Here is a 17,187-nt window from a genome sequence, read left to right on the forward strand (position 1 = left end):
TGTGTGTGTGTGTGTGTGTGTGTGTGTGTGTGTGTGTGTGTGTGTGTATGTATGTATGTATGTATGTGTGTGTGTGTGTGGGTGTGTGTGTGTGCAACAGGGATTCCTTTGGTATGAGTCAGAAAGGATGCCTTCAGCTCTCATTTACACCCACACTTTTTTTTCCCAGACACATTCACATATGCACAAGCGCACGCGCGCGCACACGCACGCACACACACACGCACGCACGCACGCACGCACACACACACACATATATTTCCGTATGCACCCTCAGCATTCATCACATTGCACATTCCAAACTGTGAATTCCTGAATTTTGCTGCCAAACCAAACTCCATCAGCCTGCTTGTGTTTGAATCATCCTCAGTAAAAGTGTTTTTTTCCTCAACCACTGTGTCTCCTGTGTCTAACGCTCGGGTAGCCATTGCTTTTAAATGGCACACATGCAGCTAACTCGCACAGTAGTCAGTTTGCTGAGAACATCAAGATTCAAAACATGCGTTACTGTTTACACAGACTGCTCGTTTGAAAGCCAAAAGCTGCAGAGCACCAGTTGCACCACTGGCACTTGGCAAACATTTACGAACTCTGTTTAGCTTAGCCGACTAAAGACTGCACTGTTTTTCATGAAAAAAAGATGACCTTTGTCTAGTGTCAATGTTTGATGACCTAAAATGCTGAAAAGAAAAGTCAGATTGATTGATGAGTGTGTCGGTTGGAGATTTGTCAAAATAAATGTATGAATGGCTAATCTACTTCCATTTTTTTTTGATGGATAGAGGACTTTTTCTTCTCAATTGCCTCACTCGCCACAGGAATCTCCAATCAGGCTGAACTCATCAAGCGTGAAAAAACATTTGAAAGGACGGCTGAGAGGGACAGAAGAAAACAAGAAGGTCCTTTCTCTTTTTCCTGCTTAGAAAGCTCATTATTCCTCAAGCTCGCCTCTGTCTGAAAAGCACCCCCACCCTCTCCTCTAAATTACTTCACTTTTTTAGTTCCCGCCTCACCTCCCCACAGGCCCACACTGTGTGAGTGACTCCACTTTTTCTTCTACTATAGCACCGCCTCCATTTTCTCACTGGCTCTTTTATTTCCTCAGCCCCTCCTTTCCTTTCTCCCCCCCTCTCCTAGTGTTCTCCTGTTTCTCTTCATTGCTGGTTACTCACACCAACCAGCTCACAGCTAAAGAGCTCCTCTGTTCCCGCCACGCTGATCGGGCTTTAAACCAGAACTTGCCCCCTGAAAAAAAATTGAGATTACCAAAGGAATTCATTGCTCAAGTTTAAAGGTACAACATTTTTTTCTATCTTAGTATTTTACCATTTCACATGTCTTCAAATACATACTTACCATTTGACCAGTAGCTGTATCTGTGTGTGTCTGCATGTGTGTGAGGCTGTGAATCAATATTAGTATAACCGCACGTGTGTTAGTTACTCGAGTGTACGTATAAGGAAGTCTGAATGCCCTATGGGTGCAACACGTGTTCTTCATTCATATACACAGCGTTTCATTGACAGAAGACTTACATTATATTATATTTTGTAATCATTTTTGGACTTTGTATGTGCTGTATAGAGTTTTTGAGTGACAGTTCTTATAGATTGTAGCAAAGCCATGATACACAGCACAACTCAAAAAATGGATAGACTACCTTTCCGCACTTGTTTTTGTGCTCAAATATCAAATGCTACCTCTCACAATATGTTCTTCCCTTTCAATCAAGACACTCATAAGTGAGGAAGAGGAGCAACAGCTTTCATCAAGCAGCACCTGAAAGGTGTGTCCATCAAAGTTGACTGACAAGTTCAAGTTCCTGCAAGTTTTTTAACAGATCTGACGATTCCAGAGGCAGCTATGACTCAGAGCAATGGAGAGAACCGTCAAAGGAACCGGAGCGGTCTCCACCAGATCCGGGCCATGATCCAGTCCCGATCAATGCTGGCCAAGAAGAGAGTGGAGAACATCACGAAGGATGACGTGAAAGGATTCTTCAAGAGAAACGCCTTTGTGCTCTTTACCGTCGCTGCTGTAATTCTTGGTAAGTGTGAACATTTTCTTTGTCCCGTGAGACACTGTTTAGACACTGCATTCTATTCGTTATTTAGTTGACTTAAAACGGGATATTTTTGGAGACTTTGTTTGCTCTTCTCATCACCACCCGATCCAACAATCCTTCAATCTGGGGTAACCAACACAAGTGTAGCAGTACGGAAGAAGGAAATGAATAGAAACAAACCCACCGGATGAGAGCATAGAGGGGCCTCAGATGAATTTAGCAGACAGGCTTTTGTCTGACCCTGCAGCTGACCCTTGACCTGTTGCCATTAACCTTTGAATCTGACTCAGTAGGAAGTGAGCCAGGCCCACCCACCGCATGCACATCTGCAGCCTGGCTGGATTTGCACCATGCCATAACAAACACATGGGACTTGTTGGTTTGTTGAATTCAGGATATTCTTCACTTCAGGCTAATGGGTCAGCCACCTGGGCCCTGTTGGTGGGGATGAACTACTCTTTAAGTGAATAGACTTCACTGAAACTGAAATCAAGTTTAAAAATGACCACAGCAGAAGTGACAGTCAATGCCTATCCCCCTCAAAATAGCAACATATTCTACTGCTAATTAAAAGTCTTCCCAGCAACAATGACTATGTACTCATATGCTTTAATCTTGAAGATCATACCACACCTCTCTTGCATCATTATAAAAAACACATTATTTGTACATGAAACCTCATTGGCAATAAACCGGTTTCTGTTTTGGAAATGTTTCAGCTTTCAGGTTTTATTTCGGAACTTATCATTGTGGTATTGATATCCATTCATAGATATGACACATTTTGCTGTAGTATGATTAAATCCAACTATAGGTGTCAAATATGGGACTCTCTTCAGGTCTAATCATGAAAAAACTTGAAATGTGCTGATAAAGTTTTGACTTTTCTTCCACATCTTTTCCACACTGTAGGCATCATACTTGGATTTGCCCTCCGACCTTATAAAATGTCTTACCGGGAGGTGAAGTACTTCTCGTTCCCTGGGGAGCTGCTGATGAGAATGCTTCAGATGCTGGTGCTGCCCCTGCTGGTTTCCAGCCTCATCACAGGTATGAACACCAGGTCATTTTAGAGCCATATATTTAATTTGACCTCTTACTCTTCTATTCATTTTAAAAGAAAAGATTTTGAAATAACAGTATTCTTGCTTTTTGAAAGACCTAAACCGTTTCTTTTCAAACATTGATAATCAAAGTGAAATACTTCACACACATGTGAATATACTTATTGCATCAATAATGTTAACAAAATAAATGTGACAATGTTGAACACACCCAAGGCTTATACACAGCACTCCCCACATGATTGTAACATTATTACGGCAAAAAGGATTGGCTATTTTTAGTTCAAATGTAGCTCAGATATCTAAAATAAGCACACATCACTAAGACAGTTCAAACCAGAGTGACACTTCTTTGTTCTAAATTGATATCAAACAACTAAGTCACAATACGCAGCCGTCTACTTTATCACCTAATACCACACAAACCCTGAAATTTTCTTTTATCTGCAACTTATCTGTAAGGCTATGCGCTCAGCATGGCTCTACAGCTTTCTGACAACCAAACAAAAAAAACATCCATCTTCAACTACTGTGTTCCCTAATACTGTCTCCTAGTCTAAAGTGAAGGTACAGCACAATATCCATTCGCACATATGGAAAAAGTAGGACCATACTCTGACTCTGGTTGGTATGAGATAGTCACATGATTCACAATAGTGTGTGTTTTCTGTGAATAAATGTCATACCAGTGATAGTAATGTTTGTTGTTGTGTGGCTATATAGACCAACATGTACCTCATGAGTGGCAGAGTGAGCCAGCTGTCTATGCTGTTTGTTGGTTTCGGGCCAAGTGGTGGACGGGGTTAAGATGACCAAATGAGCAAGAGACAGGCATACATTGAGAGATATGCTTTGAACTTTACACTACTAGACTTCATGACTGGCTAATGAGACAATGGGCCCCTGGGTAAAGACATGCAAAAGGCCCCACCACCACTCCTATAGGAGCAAGACACACTTATATTTTGTCTGTGGTTGTTATGCCCGTTTTTGTAATTGTTTTGTGTCTCTTTGTGGTCATCTTGAGTCTCTTTGTAGTCTTTTGTGTTTCTTTGTAATTGTTTTGGTATTGTTGTAGTTATTTTGTGTCTGTGATTGTTTTCCCATTGTTATGGTCATTTAGCGTCCCTTTTGTAGTCGTTTTGTGTCTTTTTGTAGTCGTCTTGAGTCTCTTTGTAGTTGCTTTGTGTCTCTTTGTTGTTGTTTTTTGTATCTTTGTAGCTATTTTTGTCTGTGGTTGTTTTGTGTCTCTTTGTTGTAATTTTCAATATATTTGAAGTTGCGTTGTATCTCTTTCTCGTCATTGTGTGACTCTTTGTGGTTGTTTTGCCCCTTTTTGTTGTTGTTTTGTCTCTGTTGTAATTTTGAGTCGTTTTGAAGTTGCATTGTATCGCTTTGTAGTCTTTGTGAGTCTCTTTGTGTCTCACAATGACTATGAAGGGGGGGGGGGGGGGGGTAACACTTTAGGCTCTTGAGCCTGTGCACGGTAGGCCCATTCAGTAATACGTCCATGATGTTATCAGTCACATGCTTGACCAATGTTGTAATGGTCTTCATCTTGATACAGCATGACCAAAGCCATCCCAAATTTGTTGTGTTTTCATTGAATAAGCAATTGGGGGGCTTGATTACTTTGTGGTTTCAGTATATCTTGTACCTGCTGCAGCTCACATGTATTTGAGCATATGCTTGAGGAAAAAACAAACATATGACACTGAGATTTTCAGTCCTAATCCATGGATATAATGAGTTCATTCATCACTGTTGACATGGTTCATACACTCATTCAGACACGCAGGGATGTTTTCTTCCAGCTGAGCCTCCACTTGTTATGGACGTAAAATAATAGACTTTCCAAAAACACTGGTCAGCAGCACTGACTGATCAAGCTAGGCAGGATATACTGAGACCAAATGTCCAATCCTTGAGCAGTGATTGAAATAGCAAGAGGCCCATTTCACGAAGGGATGATAGAGACACGTCCGATAATAAGCTGCTTTGTGCTGCAGCGGGGCATAACATCAGCCTCCTCTGACATCATGTCACATGACAGCAGATAAAACAAACCAAGTCATCCGGCACACGGCTCCGTTATCATGTGTGTGCATGTGCCCCATCCAAGTCATCAGATATAGTGTTATCTGCTATGAAGTTGTCATTAGAGTGGAAACCGTCAACTACTATATTAGTCAAAATAACACACTTTACATAACATTTTGGTTTTTCTTTGTATCTTGGCACTTATTATTATTACTATTATGATTGCTATTGCTATTATTATTATTATTGTTATTATTAACTAGTATAATTATTATTATTTTACTCCTACTGGTGCCTTGTTTTCAAAACTTCCAGAAACCATATATTACATGGAATATCGTGTTTGTATTTGTTTTGTTTCTGTTATTGTTGAATATTCAGTTAATTTGGTTGTGCAACATGATTTAGATAGTCTACACTGCACTATCACACAACAATAAAATACCTTGCATTAATCATCAGTCATTTTCTGTGCAACACAAGCACTAGTTTGAACAGACTTTATCTGCATCAGCCACAAAGACCCACATAGGTTCCATGCCACCAGCAAGAATTAACCCGATAGCTGCACATAGAAAGCTAATTCAACCACAGTAAATGCATCAACCTACATGTCTAATACGAGTCTAAAAAGCAAATGAAAAAATATTATAAAAATTTATTTAAAGTCTAGAATGCAGATAAGATACCATTTTATTACTGTAATCGTCCAAAGTCACCGGCTATCCCCTCATTCAATCACACATACAATTCTGAATGGCACAACTGATTCCTGCAAATATTTTAACCTGGTTTTAGTAGATTGACATTCCAGATCCTAATCAGAATTAAATTAATATCAGATTTTCTGTAACGAATTGATTTGCTGTTAAAGTGACATGCTCTTCAGCCCACTTTGTCACAGTGTGTCATACCACTCATTCGACTTCCTTATTAACAAAAAAGGATATACTGTATATCTCCTGAAATTCATCTATACAGCTTTACCCCTGAAGCTCACAATGAGACTATCCTGGTAAATAAATGATAATAATGATAAAAAAAATATATGACAACACAGTGTTTGACCTCGTTTTGTTTGACAAACGAAGATCCAAAATAAAGCCAAAAGATTGTTTCTAATGTCACAGTGTGTGCTTTTGGGTTAAAAGAATCTGGATCCACCCTACATACGTACCTGCACACGCTGACATTATAACGAATTGAAGGAATTTTTTTCTTTACTCACATGGGAAGAAACTTATTACCTTAGTTTTTTTTCAACACCTGCAACCCAGCTGTAGATAAGTTTTTTTCTCCCACAGTATTTTAGATTTCTGCTGAAACTGCGACATCAGTTTTTAGGTATACGTTAGAGCAGCGGTTCCCAAACTTTTTAGGCCACGCACCCCCTTCTACATCTCAACCGGGTTCACGCACCCCCAATCCCCCACACCTTAAAAAAAATAAAAAATCAACAGAGCCTATTTATAGCCGCATAACAATCGGACCAATGAGAGAACAGTTTGCTCGCGCGTGGCGTTTGTTTAGTCCGCTGTTAAATGTTGCATATTAATCCCTGAATCAGAACAAAGCAAACGAACTACGGGTGTGAAAACGCCCTGAAACACTGCAACAAAGTTCCAATACATTTCAGTTACACAAGGCGTCACTTTTAAAGAGCAATAAGGATAGCGAGGACACACGCACAGGCTCAGAGGCAGATTGCATCACATTTAATTTACAATTAAACATACATAGCGGTTACATTAATCTGAATCGAATTACAATAAAATTACTCTCTCCAATCATACATTCCACCATCTCTTTGGCAGCTGGCAAGCACACGTCTTCGGCGATTGTGTGCGGTAGCCCCTTTCTTGCTATTCTGTAACTGACCAGATATGAAGCCCGTAGTGCGTGTTTTGTAGACCCAACACATGAATGAGACTGCAGTTGTTTTTGGCTGTTTTGTAACTCCTCCGATTTCGATATAAAAAAATGTAAGGTGCTTTTGACTTGCACTGGCATGCCTGGTGTTCAGGTGGCGACGTAAATAAGAGGGCTTCAGACAGCTGTTAGCCAGAACCTCACTGCACACCACGCACTGTGGCTTTGGGCAATCTGCATTGCCAATCCAAGTGAAGCCCAGACCAGATCATTTTCATCATATTTCCTCTCTTTTTCCCCAGTCTGATGCTCACTCTCGTTTCGTCTTTTTTCACCTTGACTCCGCGATGGGCCTATGTGCTCCCCATTTGTCTGTGCTATCCCTTCCTCCTTTTTGGTCTCCTCCGTCTCATCTTTCTCTGACTCCTGCTCGATTTCTTCTCCCGGTCTCTCCCCAACGCACCTCTTCGTTTCTCTCGCCTCCGATTCCCCTCTCTTTCCGTCCCTCTCCTCTTTTATGACTGATAGCTTCAGATGTCCCACCTGACAGTTTCCAATTTAGCATATTTGCATGAACGTTGCTGAATGAATGAAGTTAGCTGTTAGCTGACGTTAGCTGCACAAGCTAGGCTACGTGTAAGTGTGTGTACATAAAAGACATAAAAGTCTGGCGGCAGGAGCAGAAGTGCATTTATTTATTAAATTGTAAGTTTTTATATTTAAATGTTACAAAGGGAATTTTTATAATTCATGTTTTTATGTTTTTGTGAAAAATCCCACTTAAATTTTTTTAAATTATATTTAATATCAATCATTACACCATTAGACCACCATTACATTTTTCCTCTCGCGCACCCCCTGGAGGCAGCTCGCGCACCCCCAGGGGTGCGCGCACCACACTTTGGGAATCCCTGCGTTAGAGGACAACATCATCTCTTGATCTTGAAGAGTGTTTTTTGACACACTTTAGCTTTATGTTTATCTGTATTTCACCAACTTTCCTATTAGAACCAATGTCCTTCAGCATAAATGTAATTAAGCTCTGTTTCTAGAGCATCCATAGGAGAACCAATGGATGAAGGATTACGAAAGACTTCAAACAAACTACTCAACATGTCTTCTCCACAAAAGTCCTATTATTTTCAGGTTTTTCATTATGAGAGCTAAAAGTCCACCACAGAGTATTAATAGAGCCAAGAAGAGGGCTGGACAGGGAGAGGGGATGTGGGAAGCCCAGGACAAGGAGTAAAGACAGGACATTCCAAGTCCTGGAATGGAGGATGTTGAATAACTGGACAGATTCGTTGTGACTTTAATAAATAAAGGCAGCAACGTAATGAAATAATTAAGAAGTTATAGAAAATAAATATCAATTTACGGATTGAAATTATTTTGTCAGAATTTGTAACAGTATGTAAAAAGCTGGTAGTAAAGTACAAGTTCTCCCTCAGTTGAATGGTCCCTTGTTAAATAGCTATGTGGTCCAGGTGTAACTTTTGACTTATTGATTTTACCACATGTAGTGTCTGTATAGCCTTTGGAGAGAAATCTTATAGCATTTACGTAAAATCTCATTATTCCATGAAATATAGTGGTATAGAAGAATAAATATCTGGGAAATGCTGATTTATTTATTAAAATGTTATTTTCCACCTCTGCACGTCACAAAGAATGGAACAAAAATCACTTTGTCAAAATATTTTGTGACGGTAAAGTCTTGTTGGAGCTGTGGAGTCAATCTGAGCCCATGCAGAGTCAATGGCCCTCTGGTTAGACCTCCTGCAGTCCCCCCCCCCCTCGCCCTTAACTTTTGTGTTTGAAGAACATTCCCCATATGAGAAAGAAAGTAATTTGGCTCTCCTTCAATCTTGATTCTTTCGTTCTTTTAAAAGGATGGAATTGGGGAGATCCGTTGTTGCCTGGGCAACAGGCAGGGGATCATTGTGTGCGTGCGGGCTGACTAAGTCAACAAGTTTTCCCATGGCTGTTAGAAAAAGAAATTGGAGGAGAGCAGGAGAATTGGGGTGGGGGGGTTGTTGGGTTTATGAAAGGATTGCAGCAATAAGATCAGCGTGCAAGAAAGAAAAAGAGAGAGAGGAGGGAGGCAAAGATGTCGGGGTCGGAGAGGAGGGACAGCAGGGGAGGGCTACTACGGGGGAACCCTGAAACAAGAGGTGGGGTGTTTGGGAGAGGAGGGGAAGAATTTGGGAAAAGTGAATGAGGGAGGGGAGGATGAAGAGGGGAGGATGGGGAGGGGAGGAAGAGGACCCAAAAGAGTTGGATAAAAGCCTTAGTCCTGAGCATGTTGAGAACAGAGGAACAGAGAGGGCCAAAGCAGGGGCAGTAGGTACACACACACACCCACACACACCCACACACATGCATGCACACACAAACAGTGTCAAAGTGCCACATATGTCAGATCTGAATGAAGATAATGGCCATAATAGGACGTGACACTTTGAAACGTTTCCAAATCCAGTTCTCTGGGTGGCTGTATTTCTTTTTAGCACCTTTATCCTGACAAAGCCTATTTAATGCTGTCAGAGCTGTGGAGGAAGGTTTAGCCTGCGGGCTCCATGCACCGTCAAACCTGCTTTTCAGCAGGCCCGTAAAATAAAACTCACCACATATTTTAGGTAACATATAATTAGCATCCTGCCTTCCTTGCAGGAATGATCATCAGACTTTGCAGGGAGCAAAGTATTTCTTTGTAACTCGATAATCAGCTGCAACACTTTTTTTTGTTCTGCATTTGACGTCGCTCTGTTGGTATTTTCTCTGCCAAATATTCAATTGAGGTCCGACTGTTAGTCCCCGTCTAATCTCTGTGTTAACAATAAACTAATGTCACACTTTGGGAAATACAGTGCTGTTGTATGAACACAATAGTTGGAATGATGCTAACTCTACTGGGGTGAAACCTGTTGCCCAACTAGCAAAAGCACAAAATCACAATTTTAGAACATAATCTCTGGCTTGTTTTCAAAGAGTTTCTGCTTGCAGCTATTTGCTTAAACTATATTATCTGTATATATTGGATGTACAGTATGTAAACAGCTTTTGTGTATTAGATCTGGTAGGTGTTGTTTTCCCATCTGTAAAGGAGTCAGATTTAGTTTCCTGCCGCTCTTTGTTATCATAGATTGCTGGGCAGATAATCCAGACAGAGGTAATTGACCCATAATTACAGCACCTTTTCCCAGGCTAACTGTATGCTCATACAGACAGAAGCTAGTGACTCATCTATGTATACTTAAGGTTGCGGAGCAGCATGACTAAAAGTGAAAGGGATCTTTTGTTCCATGTAACATCAGCTGAACCAGATTCTGAGATTATTGCACTGTATTTGAAATATTCCTGCACTCTCTTGATGCAACTACACAGCATTAGCAACATTTGATCTTCATTTTGTTTAAGAGCATGTGACTGAAAGCTATTTGTGTGTAATTGTAAATCCATGACTGAAACTATAGGAACTCTTTGGAGGACAAACCCTTTTGTACTGAAATAGATTCATTTAGATGATATGTCCTTTTCAGGTATGGCCGCTCTGGACGGCCGTGCTTCTGGGAAAATGGGGCTGAGGGCGGTGGTCTACTACACCACCACTACTGTCATTGCCGTGTTCATCGGTATCGTCTTGGTTCTCATTATTCACCCTGGGAAAGGATCAAAGGATGAGTTCACCAAACAGCCAAAGATAGAGGAGATCAACGCATCTGATGCCTTCCTGGACCTCATCAGGTACCCACACAAACATTTATGCACGTTTGTAATCTGTAAATAATCTGTTAATCCTAACGAAAATGTACCTCTTTCGTTGTGTCTTCTAGAAACATGATTCCTCCTAACCTTGTGGAGGCTTGCACCAAACAGGTGACTCTCCCACAACATCCCCTGTCTTTGTCCTGCAGTTACATGAAATATTGTATTCCTTAATTGTCTCACTTTAGCATAGAGTGCACATTTCACATTGTTTAAAGCCTCTCCGGCACGTTTCTTTTGTATGTTCATAATGCCGTCGTCATTCTTGTGGACGTCCAACTTACTGGAGATCTCTGTTACGCAGGAAATTAAATTCCTCAACAATTAAATGTAAATTTGCTTTCCATGCTTACATCTGACTCAGCTGAGTTGATAACCGAGGCCCTCGTCTCCGTGCCCCTTTCATTTCCTTATTCCAACACATTTTATGCAGGCGGGGGAACTTGGGTGACATTGTGACATTTTGTGTACCAGATGGTAATATAGGAAGTTGAAAGCACCAACAAATAACTACATCCTAATCTATTTGTTTTAGTGTAAATAATTGAAATTGAACATGTTAGCCTGGAATTCTTATGAAGTTTAAGACACACTTTCTTTATATTCGAACAATAGATGTACTTGGTAAATCTTCAATGACCCTGACTCAAATGCTTATTATTTATTTTTGACTAAAAGTATTTCTAAAAATATTTCTGCTCCAGGAATTAATCGCTATTCAACTCGTCCTCTTTGCAGTTCAAGACGCAGTATGCCAAGAGAGTAGTCCTCGTGAGGATAACAGTGAATGACACCGTATTCACACTCAACGGTAGCGAGGAGATCACCCAGGAGGAGACGATCCCAGTGCCAGGGTCGGTTAACGGAGTCAATGCTCTCGGCCTGGTGGTGTTCTCAATCTGCTTCGGTCTGATCATCGGGAGCATGAAGGAACAGGGGAAGCCCCTCAAGGACTTCTTCGACTGTCTCAATGAAGCCGTCATGAGGCTGGTCGCCATAATCATGTGGTGAGTACCAGCGGGGATGGATTGCTGAATGGGTGGAGAGAGATAAATGTGGTATGAAGTGTCGGATGATCGGCATTAACAGTAACACTCATCGAACCTCAGGTACGCCCCTATCGGTATCCTGTTCCTGATTGCTGGTAAGATCGTGGAGATGGACGACATCACATCCATGGGTGGCCAGCTGGCAATGTACACAGTGACCGTCATTTGCGGCCTGACCATCCACGCCGTAGTTGTCCTACCAACGCTCTACTTCATCGTCACCAGGAAGAACCCCTACGTTTTCATCGCTGGGCTGTTGCAGGCACTCATCACTGCCCTGGGAACATCATCAAGGTATGCGATTGGGTTTTTTATCCAAAAATATCAATTATTATTAAATTGAAGTCCGTCTCAAGGTAGAATGTATTGTCATTCTCTTATGTACAATATAGGGAATTTAAATTGTTGCATTTTTAAATCATAGCTGACTTGCAGTGAGTGGTTTTACACTTTGGTAAAGAGCCTCCCTGGATGCAACGGATGATGAGTGTTGATGAGCATGATTCAGCATCTTGTGGTAATTTCTAGGAGACTGTCTCTGTCTTTGTCTCTGTTTTTTCACTCTCCCCCTCCCTCTCTTCTCTGTCAGTTCTGCCACACTGCCGGTCACTTTTAAATGCCTGGAGGAAAACAACAAGGTGGACAAGCGCGTGACCCGTTTCGTGCTCCCTGTCGGCGCCACCATAAACATGGATGGCACAGCTTTATATGAAGCCCTGGCTGCCATCTTTATTGCTCAGGTCAATGATTATGACCTTACCTTTGGACAGATTCTCACCATCAGGTATGTGATATACAGTACTAAAAACATTAATTAATGCCATTCATTCAATGATTTAAAAAAGACCCAAACTGATGTTGTTTTTTACCTGCTCAAAGAATTGAATCAGTTTTGGATGTACCAGAGAATATTTCAATTGCATTTGTTTTTCCATTATGGCAATAAATGCAGCTTAACCCAAGTGAAGCATCTCCAAGCCTCAAAACCACAGGTTGCTGCTTTATAAATTACTTTCCACCAGTTATGCTTTCTGTCCAGCAGTAGATGGGAGATTGTATTTCAGCCAAGGGAATGAATTCTAAGTGACCCTCTTCAATTCTAGGAATGATCGAGAGGTCAATACAGGGACATGTCTGTCACAGTTGTACTTATGAATGGTTTTTAGGCACCTAAAATGTCTCTGCGTCTGCCTTTTTCCCTCCCCCTTTACCATCAGTATCACGGCGACAGCAGCCAGTATTGGAGCAGCTGGAATCCCTCAGGCAGGACTGGTCACCATGGTAATAGTGCTAACGTCTGTAGGCCTGCCCACTGACGACATCACACTCATCATTGCAGTTGATTGGTTCCTGTAAGTATGGTTTATATGACATCTTAGGATGTTTCCTCAAGTAGCACCAGCACTCTTTAGAAACTGAAAAATGCGGGTTTTAGAGAGGGATGAAGAGGGTTAAGTCGCAAGGAAATATAGTTATGATATAGTAGTATGAATTCAATTGAGCTCTTCTCAGGGGGATTTTAAGAGGTTAAACGGGATCAACCTGGTTTGCACTCTTGAGTGGATTATAGGACAGCTTCCAGAGACACTCCCTTCACGTTCCTTGTCCATCCATCTGTTTTTTATTCAGTCGGCATCCGAACTCAGTGAGAGCTGTGTTTCATGTGGTTTGGAAATTGTCTGCAACGATTAAAACTATGCCTCCAGTTTACTATTGATACTATTTTATGCAAAACACATTTACAGACACTCCATGTGTACTTCATTTTCAATGACTTCAACTAAATAGTTTAATATTCATTGTCTTCGTTAGTCTTTTTAGTTTTTTCTCATTTTTTTTTTGTATCGTCTTTTCTTCTCTTCTCTTGTTTCATGTTGTCTTGTCTTGTGTTGTTTCATCTTGTCGCGTCTTGTCTTCTACATGCCTCCCGTCCTCACCTGTTCTTCCTCAGGGACCGATTGCGCACCACCACCAACGTCCTCGGAGACTCCATCGGTGCAGGTATAGTGGAGCACCTGTCTCGCCACGAGTTGCAGAAGAAGGACCCCGAGGTGGGCAACTCAGTGGTGGAGGAGGCCGACAAGAAGCCGTACCAGCTCATCTGCCAGGAGAATGAGTATGATACCGAGAGGCATGCTGACAGCGAGACCAAGATGTAGATTTTTGTCCAAGGTTGTCTACATTCCTAGGAAAACCATTGCACTGCATTGAACCACGCTCTCAAACTATGCTCCTCTTAATTTGAAAACCTTCCTCTCACAAGGTTGGAGGGTTTGAAATAAATTGATCTACAGCTAGAACATTTTTCAGCCAAGATGTGCGAGATGTAGTGTGGTCTTTCCTGGCACACTGTCGACTTGAAATGGTTTGCTGTTGCATTGTCTTTACTAGGGTTTGTGATATGATGCAGATTACTGTATCTGCCATAGGGTGGCAGCTGTTTACTATGAAGACTGAACTACTTTAGAGCCTAATGATCCGTGGCCTGTGTGCCATAGCCAACCTCTCTCAGAACTGTGATGACTAATCTCACCCACTAGAGGTCTGTATTGCTGTGAGTCTTAACGCCCATACTTGCACAGCCCAGGCTATAAAGTTGTTGCTTTTGTTTTGTTTGCGCGATGTTGTATATGAAAAGTGTAAGTGTAATGTTGGATATCATGCACATACACTGGGGTGACCGGGCCAACTTCGTTGGGGGAAAATGGCTGCTTATTTTACCAACTTCTGTTGGTGGCTATATTTTCTATGATTTGGTGTATTTTCAACTGACTGAGTGAGTGATGTAATTTACCCTAAAGCACACATCCCTTTGTCCCCTAATTGTCCAAACCAGGAAGTGCTGTCAGACTAACTTGGCCACTATCCAGTCTAGTCAACCAAACATTACAATCATGAAGACTGATGAACCAAAATCACTCAGACATGTTTTTAACGATACATTTGCTGAGCTAAGAATTTTAAAAACGTAATCAAATCAGAATTTTAAGCCATTGTATTTCAACCAAAAAAGCACCAAAAAGACTTTCCAAATTTCTATATAGTTTATTTAACTCATACCTGCCCATGCCTAAACATATTACTGACCAGCACAATAATACAGTACTGCTTCAATGGGAAGATGGTAGTGATTTTATTTCTGATGAATTCTGATGGTGAGTGTGAGTCGATCCCTTACATAGGCCCCCTGACATGGGCATGGATTAAACTAACATTATTTGGTTGAAATATTCACATGGTAGTATGAAATATGTCTTTTATATTAAATTAATAAAATGGTAGCCAGTAGGTTGGATATTTAACCTCAAATTGTTTATTCTCAATTCAGCTTTCTTTAGATAATACAATCTAATGTTTATTTCATTTGATTCAATACGGATGCATGTTGTAAAGTAACACATTTCAGTTCATTTCCCATATCTTTTGTTTTAGCTAGCTTGTACTTGAGCTACTTCAGTATACATAACAATGTATAAGTTGCTTTGTACAGAAGGTTCTTCTGAATATACTGTACTTGTATAGATAAATGTAGATAAATGTGTACATTAATTGTAGATTTTAAATGGTAAAGGGTTACTTGAGGATTGCATATGTAAAGATGTTGTAACTATATGCTCTAACAAACCTTTTGATCAAACTAACGATTCCCTCTAGTTCCTTTTACAAATGCAAAACTGGCTGGTTTAAAGGACCAAATGTTTTTGTCCTTTACACACTTGAGGAAATGGAATAGTTCCTTTGTTTACAGTTGCGGGTGTCTCTCTTGATATGATTGTTTCTCTCATGAATTCACATGTGACTGCACACACAAACACACAAACACCTGACTGAGCAATAGTTGTAGTTTTATCTTGCATGGATTTTTATGAATAAAAAAAAATAAAATCGGTGGTTGTGTATTTATCATTTTATCATGGACATCTGAAAGACAACAAATGTAATCTATGATATGTGTAAAAGGTAGATGTATCTACATGTTTAGAATCCTTGTTTAATCCTCATTTGACATCTTTCTGGATCCATATTCTGTATGTTTACCTTTTTGTCATCCTGATTGTCTAGAATTGATTTTTATTTGGTTGATTTATTCTGTACACCCAACATCAATTGCATATGTGTTACCCTGTTAAAGTTTTGGTTTAGAGAGTTTTTTCTTATCTGAATCAAGGGTCAAACAGACAGATGGTGTCATATGCTGCACAGATTATAAATCCCCCTGACCAAATTAGTCCTATTGTGCTGTATAAAATTGACTTGTCTTGAGCTAGTTTGGACATACGTATTCTAGGCAGTGTGCAAACTACCCATATTCATACCTCAGAGCTACCCAGAGGGATGTTATGTACAGTTACAGAACAGCTTAGCGAGTGCTAAGGTGGCAGCATCTGGTGGTTGGTGGGACTGGAGTGGAGAGCTGTTCTCATTTTCCTCCACCAACCCTGATTGTCCTCGCTGGAATTGGTGTTCCAAACCATGATGCCTTATACAGAAGTGCTTCCTTCAGGCCATTGCCTCTCTAACAAATACAGCGTTTTCTCATCACCATCATATTTAACAAATGATAGTGCTGACACCTTGAGGTCAAACAGTGATTTGAACTCCTTCAAAACAATGTACATTACACTTCCTGAAAAAAATTGTATTTCAATTTCAATTTTGAAAAATCTATCCTCAAATCTAATAATGTAATATGTATAATATATAAATATAGTGTCTCTTTCATGATAGGCTACTTTATGTCTACTCTATTACATTTAGGTTTACTTTTAACACTCCTAACTGTATCTGACATAGTTATTAGTTACTTTGCAGATCAAGATTGTATGGAGAGAACAGCCTTGAAACAGTGTGCATTGTTATAGACCAAACTAAAATAACAGAAGATAATAGTTCAACACAGGAACACTGTGAGAGGGATCATTCTGCATTAGTAGCCTACTTTTGCTTTTGATGCTTCATATGATGATGTTCATATGATGCTAATAATATACGACTTTTACTCCAATTGAGTATTTTTTAAATAGCAGCAGGCTTTTACCACTTTCCTTAAGTAAAGGAACGGAGTCCGTCTTAGCATTAAACATAAAACATTGCATTGTAAGTGTTCCACCTAGCGGAATTATATACATATATATATCGTTTTTTATTTTGTTATGTTTATAATATTAGTAGCCTACGTTACTGTAGGTAAGAAGAGACTGCAGGAGATGTATGTTGTTGGTAATTCCATGGCCTGTTTCATCACCAGAAAATTATGATTTGTTTATATACGTAGACTTTATACTATATTTATTTAGCTTTCTGATGTAAAAGTAAATTTAAGCTATAGAGC

General features: G+C 40.3%; 1 protein-coding gene across 4 annotated transcripts; it reads left to right on the forward strand.

Moving 5' to 3' along the window:
* Positions 1-1,173: 1,173 nt before the first annotated feature.
* On the forward strand, positions 1,174-16,189 carry slc1a3a (solute carrier family 1 member 3a). 4 transcript variants are annotated; one of them, XM_031856603.1, is made up of 11 exons: positions 1,174-1,294; positions 1,733-1,786; positions 1,856-2,047; positions 2,978-3,115; positions 10,581-10,785; positions 10,875-10,917; positions 11,545-11,813; positions 11,916-12,149; positions 12,445-12,639; positions 13,073-13,207; positions 13,807-16,189. In XM_031856603.1, exons 3-11 carry the CDS (start codon positions 1,864-1,866, stop codon positions 14,012-14,014), a joined length of 1,611 nt encoding a protein of 536 aa, XP_031712463.1. In that variant the 5' UTR covers positions 1,174-1,294; positions 1,733-1,786; positions 1,856-1,863; the 3' UTR covers positions 14,015-16,189. The 4 variants fall into 4 exon arrangements, with proteins under 4 accessions (XP_031712463.1, XP_031712464.1, XP_031712460.1 ...); XM_031856604.1 differs by having other exon boundaries at positions 1,174-1,786; XM_031856600.1 differs by having other exon boundaries at positions 1,733-2,047.
* The last annotated feature ends 998 nt before the right edge of the window (positions 16,190-17,187 follow it).

The sequence above is a fragment of the Anarrhichthys ocellatus genome, unplaced genomic scaffold (genome assembly GCF_004355925.1).
Source record: "Anarrhichthys ocellatus isolate YVR2014 unplaced genomic scaffold, GSC_Weel_1.0 scaffold17, whole genome shotgun sequence".
Taxonomy (NCBI): domain Eukaryota; kingdom Metazoa; phylum Chordata; class Actinopteri; order Perciformes; family Anarhichadidae; genus Anarrhichthys; species Anarrhichthys ocellatus.

What these genes read in the sequence shown, in the direction of transcription:
- slc1a3a (XM_031856601.1), top strand. Translation starts at nt 1,864, where the DNA reads ATGACTCAGAGCAATGGAGAGAACCGTCAAAGGAACCGGAGCGGTCTC. An exon ending in GGTTTCCAGCCTCATCACAG is followed by an intron (nt 3,116 to 10,580) that starts GTATGAACACCA and finishes TGTCCTTTTCAG; the next exon opens with GTATGGCCGCTCTGGACGGC. An exon ending in CTGGTCGCCATAATCATGTG is followed by an intron (nt 11,814 to 11,915) that starts GTGAGTACCAGC and finishes ATCGAACCTCAG; the next exon opens with GTACGCCCCTATCGGTATCC.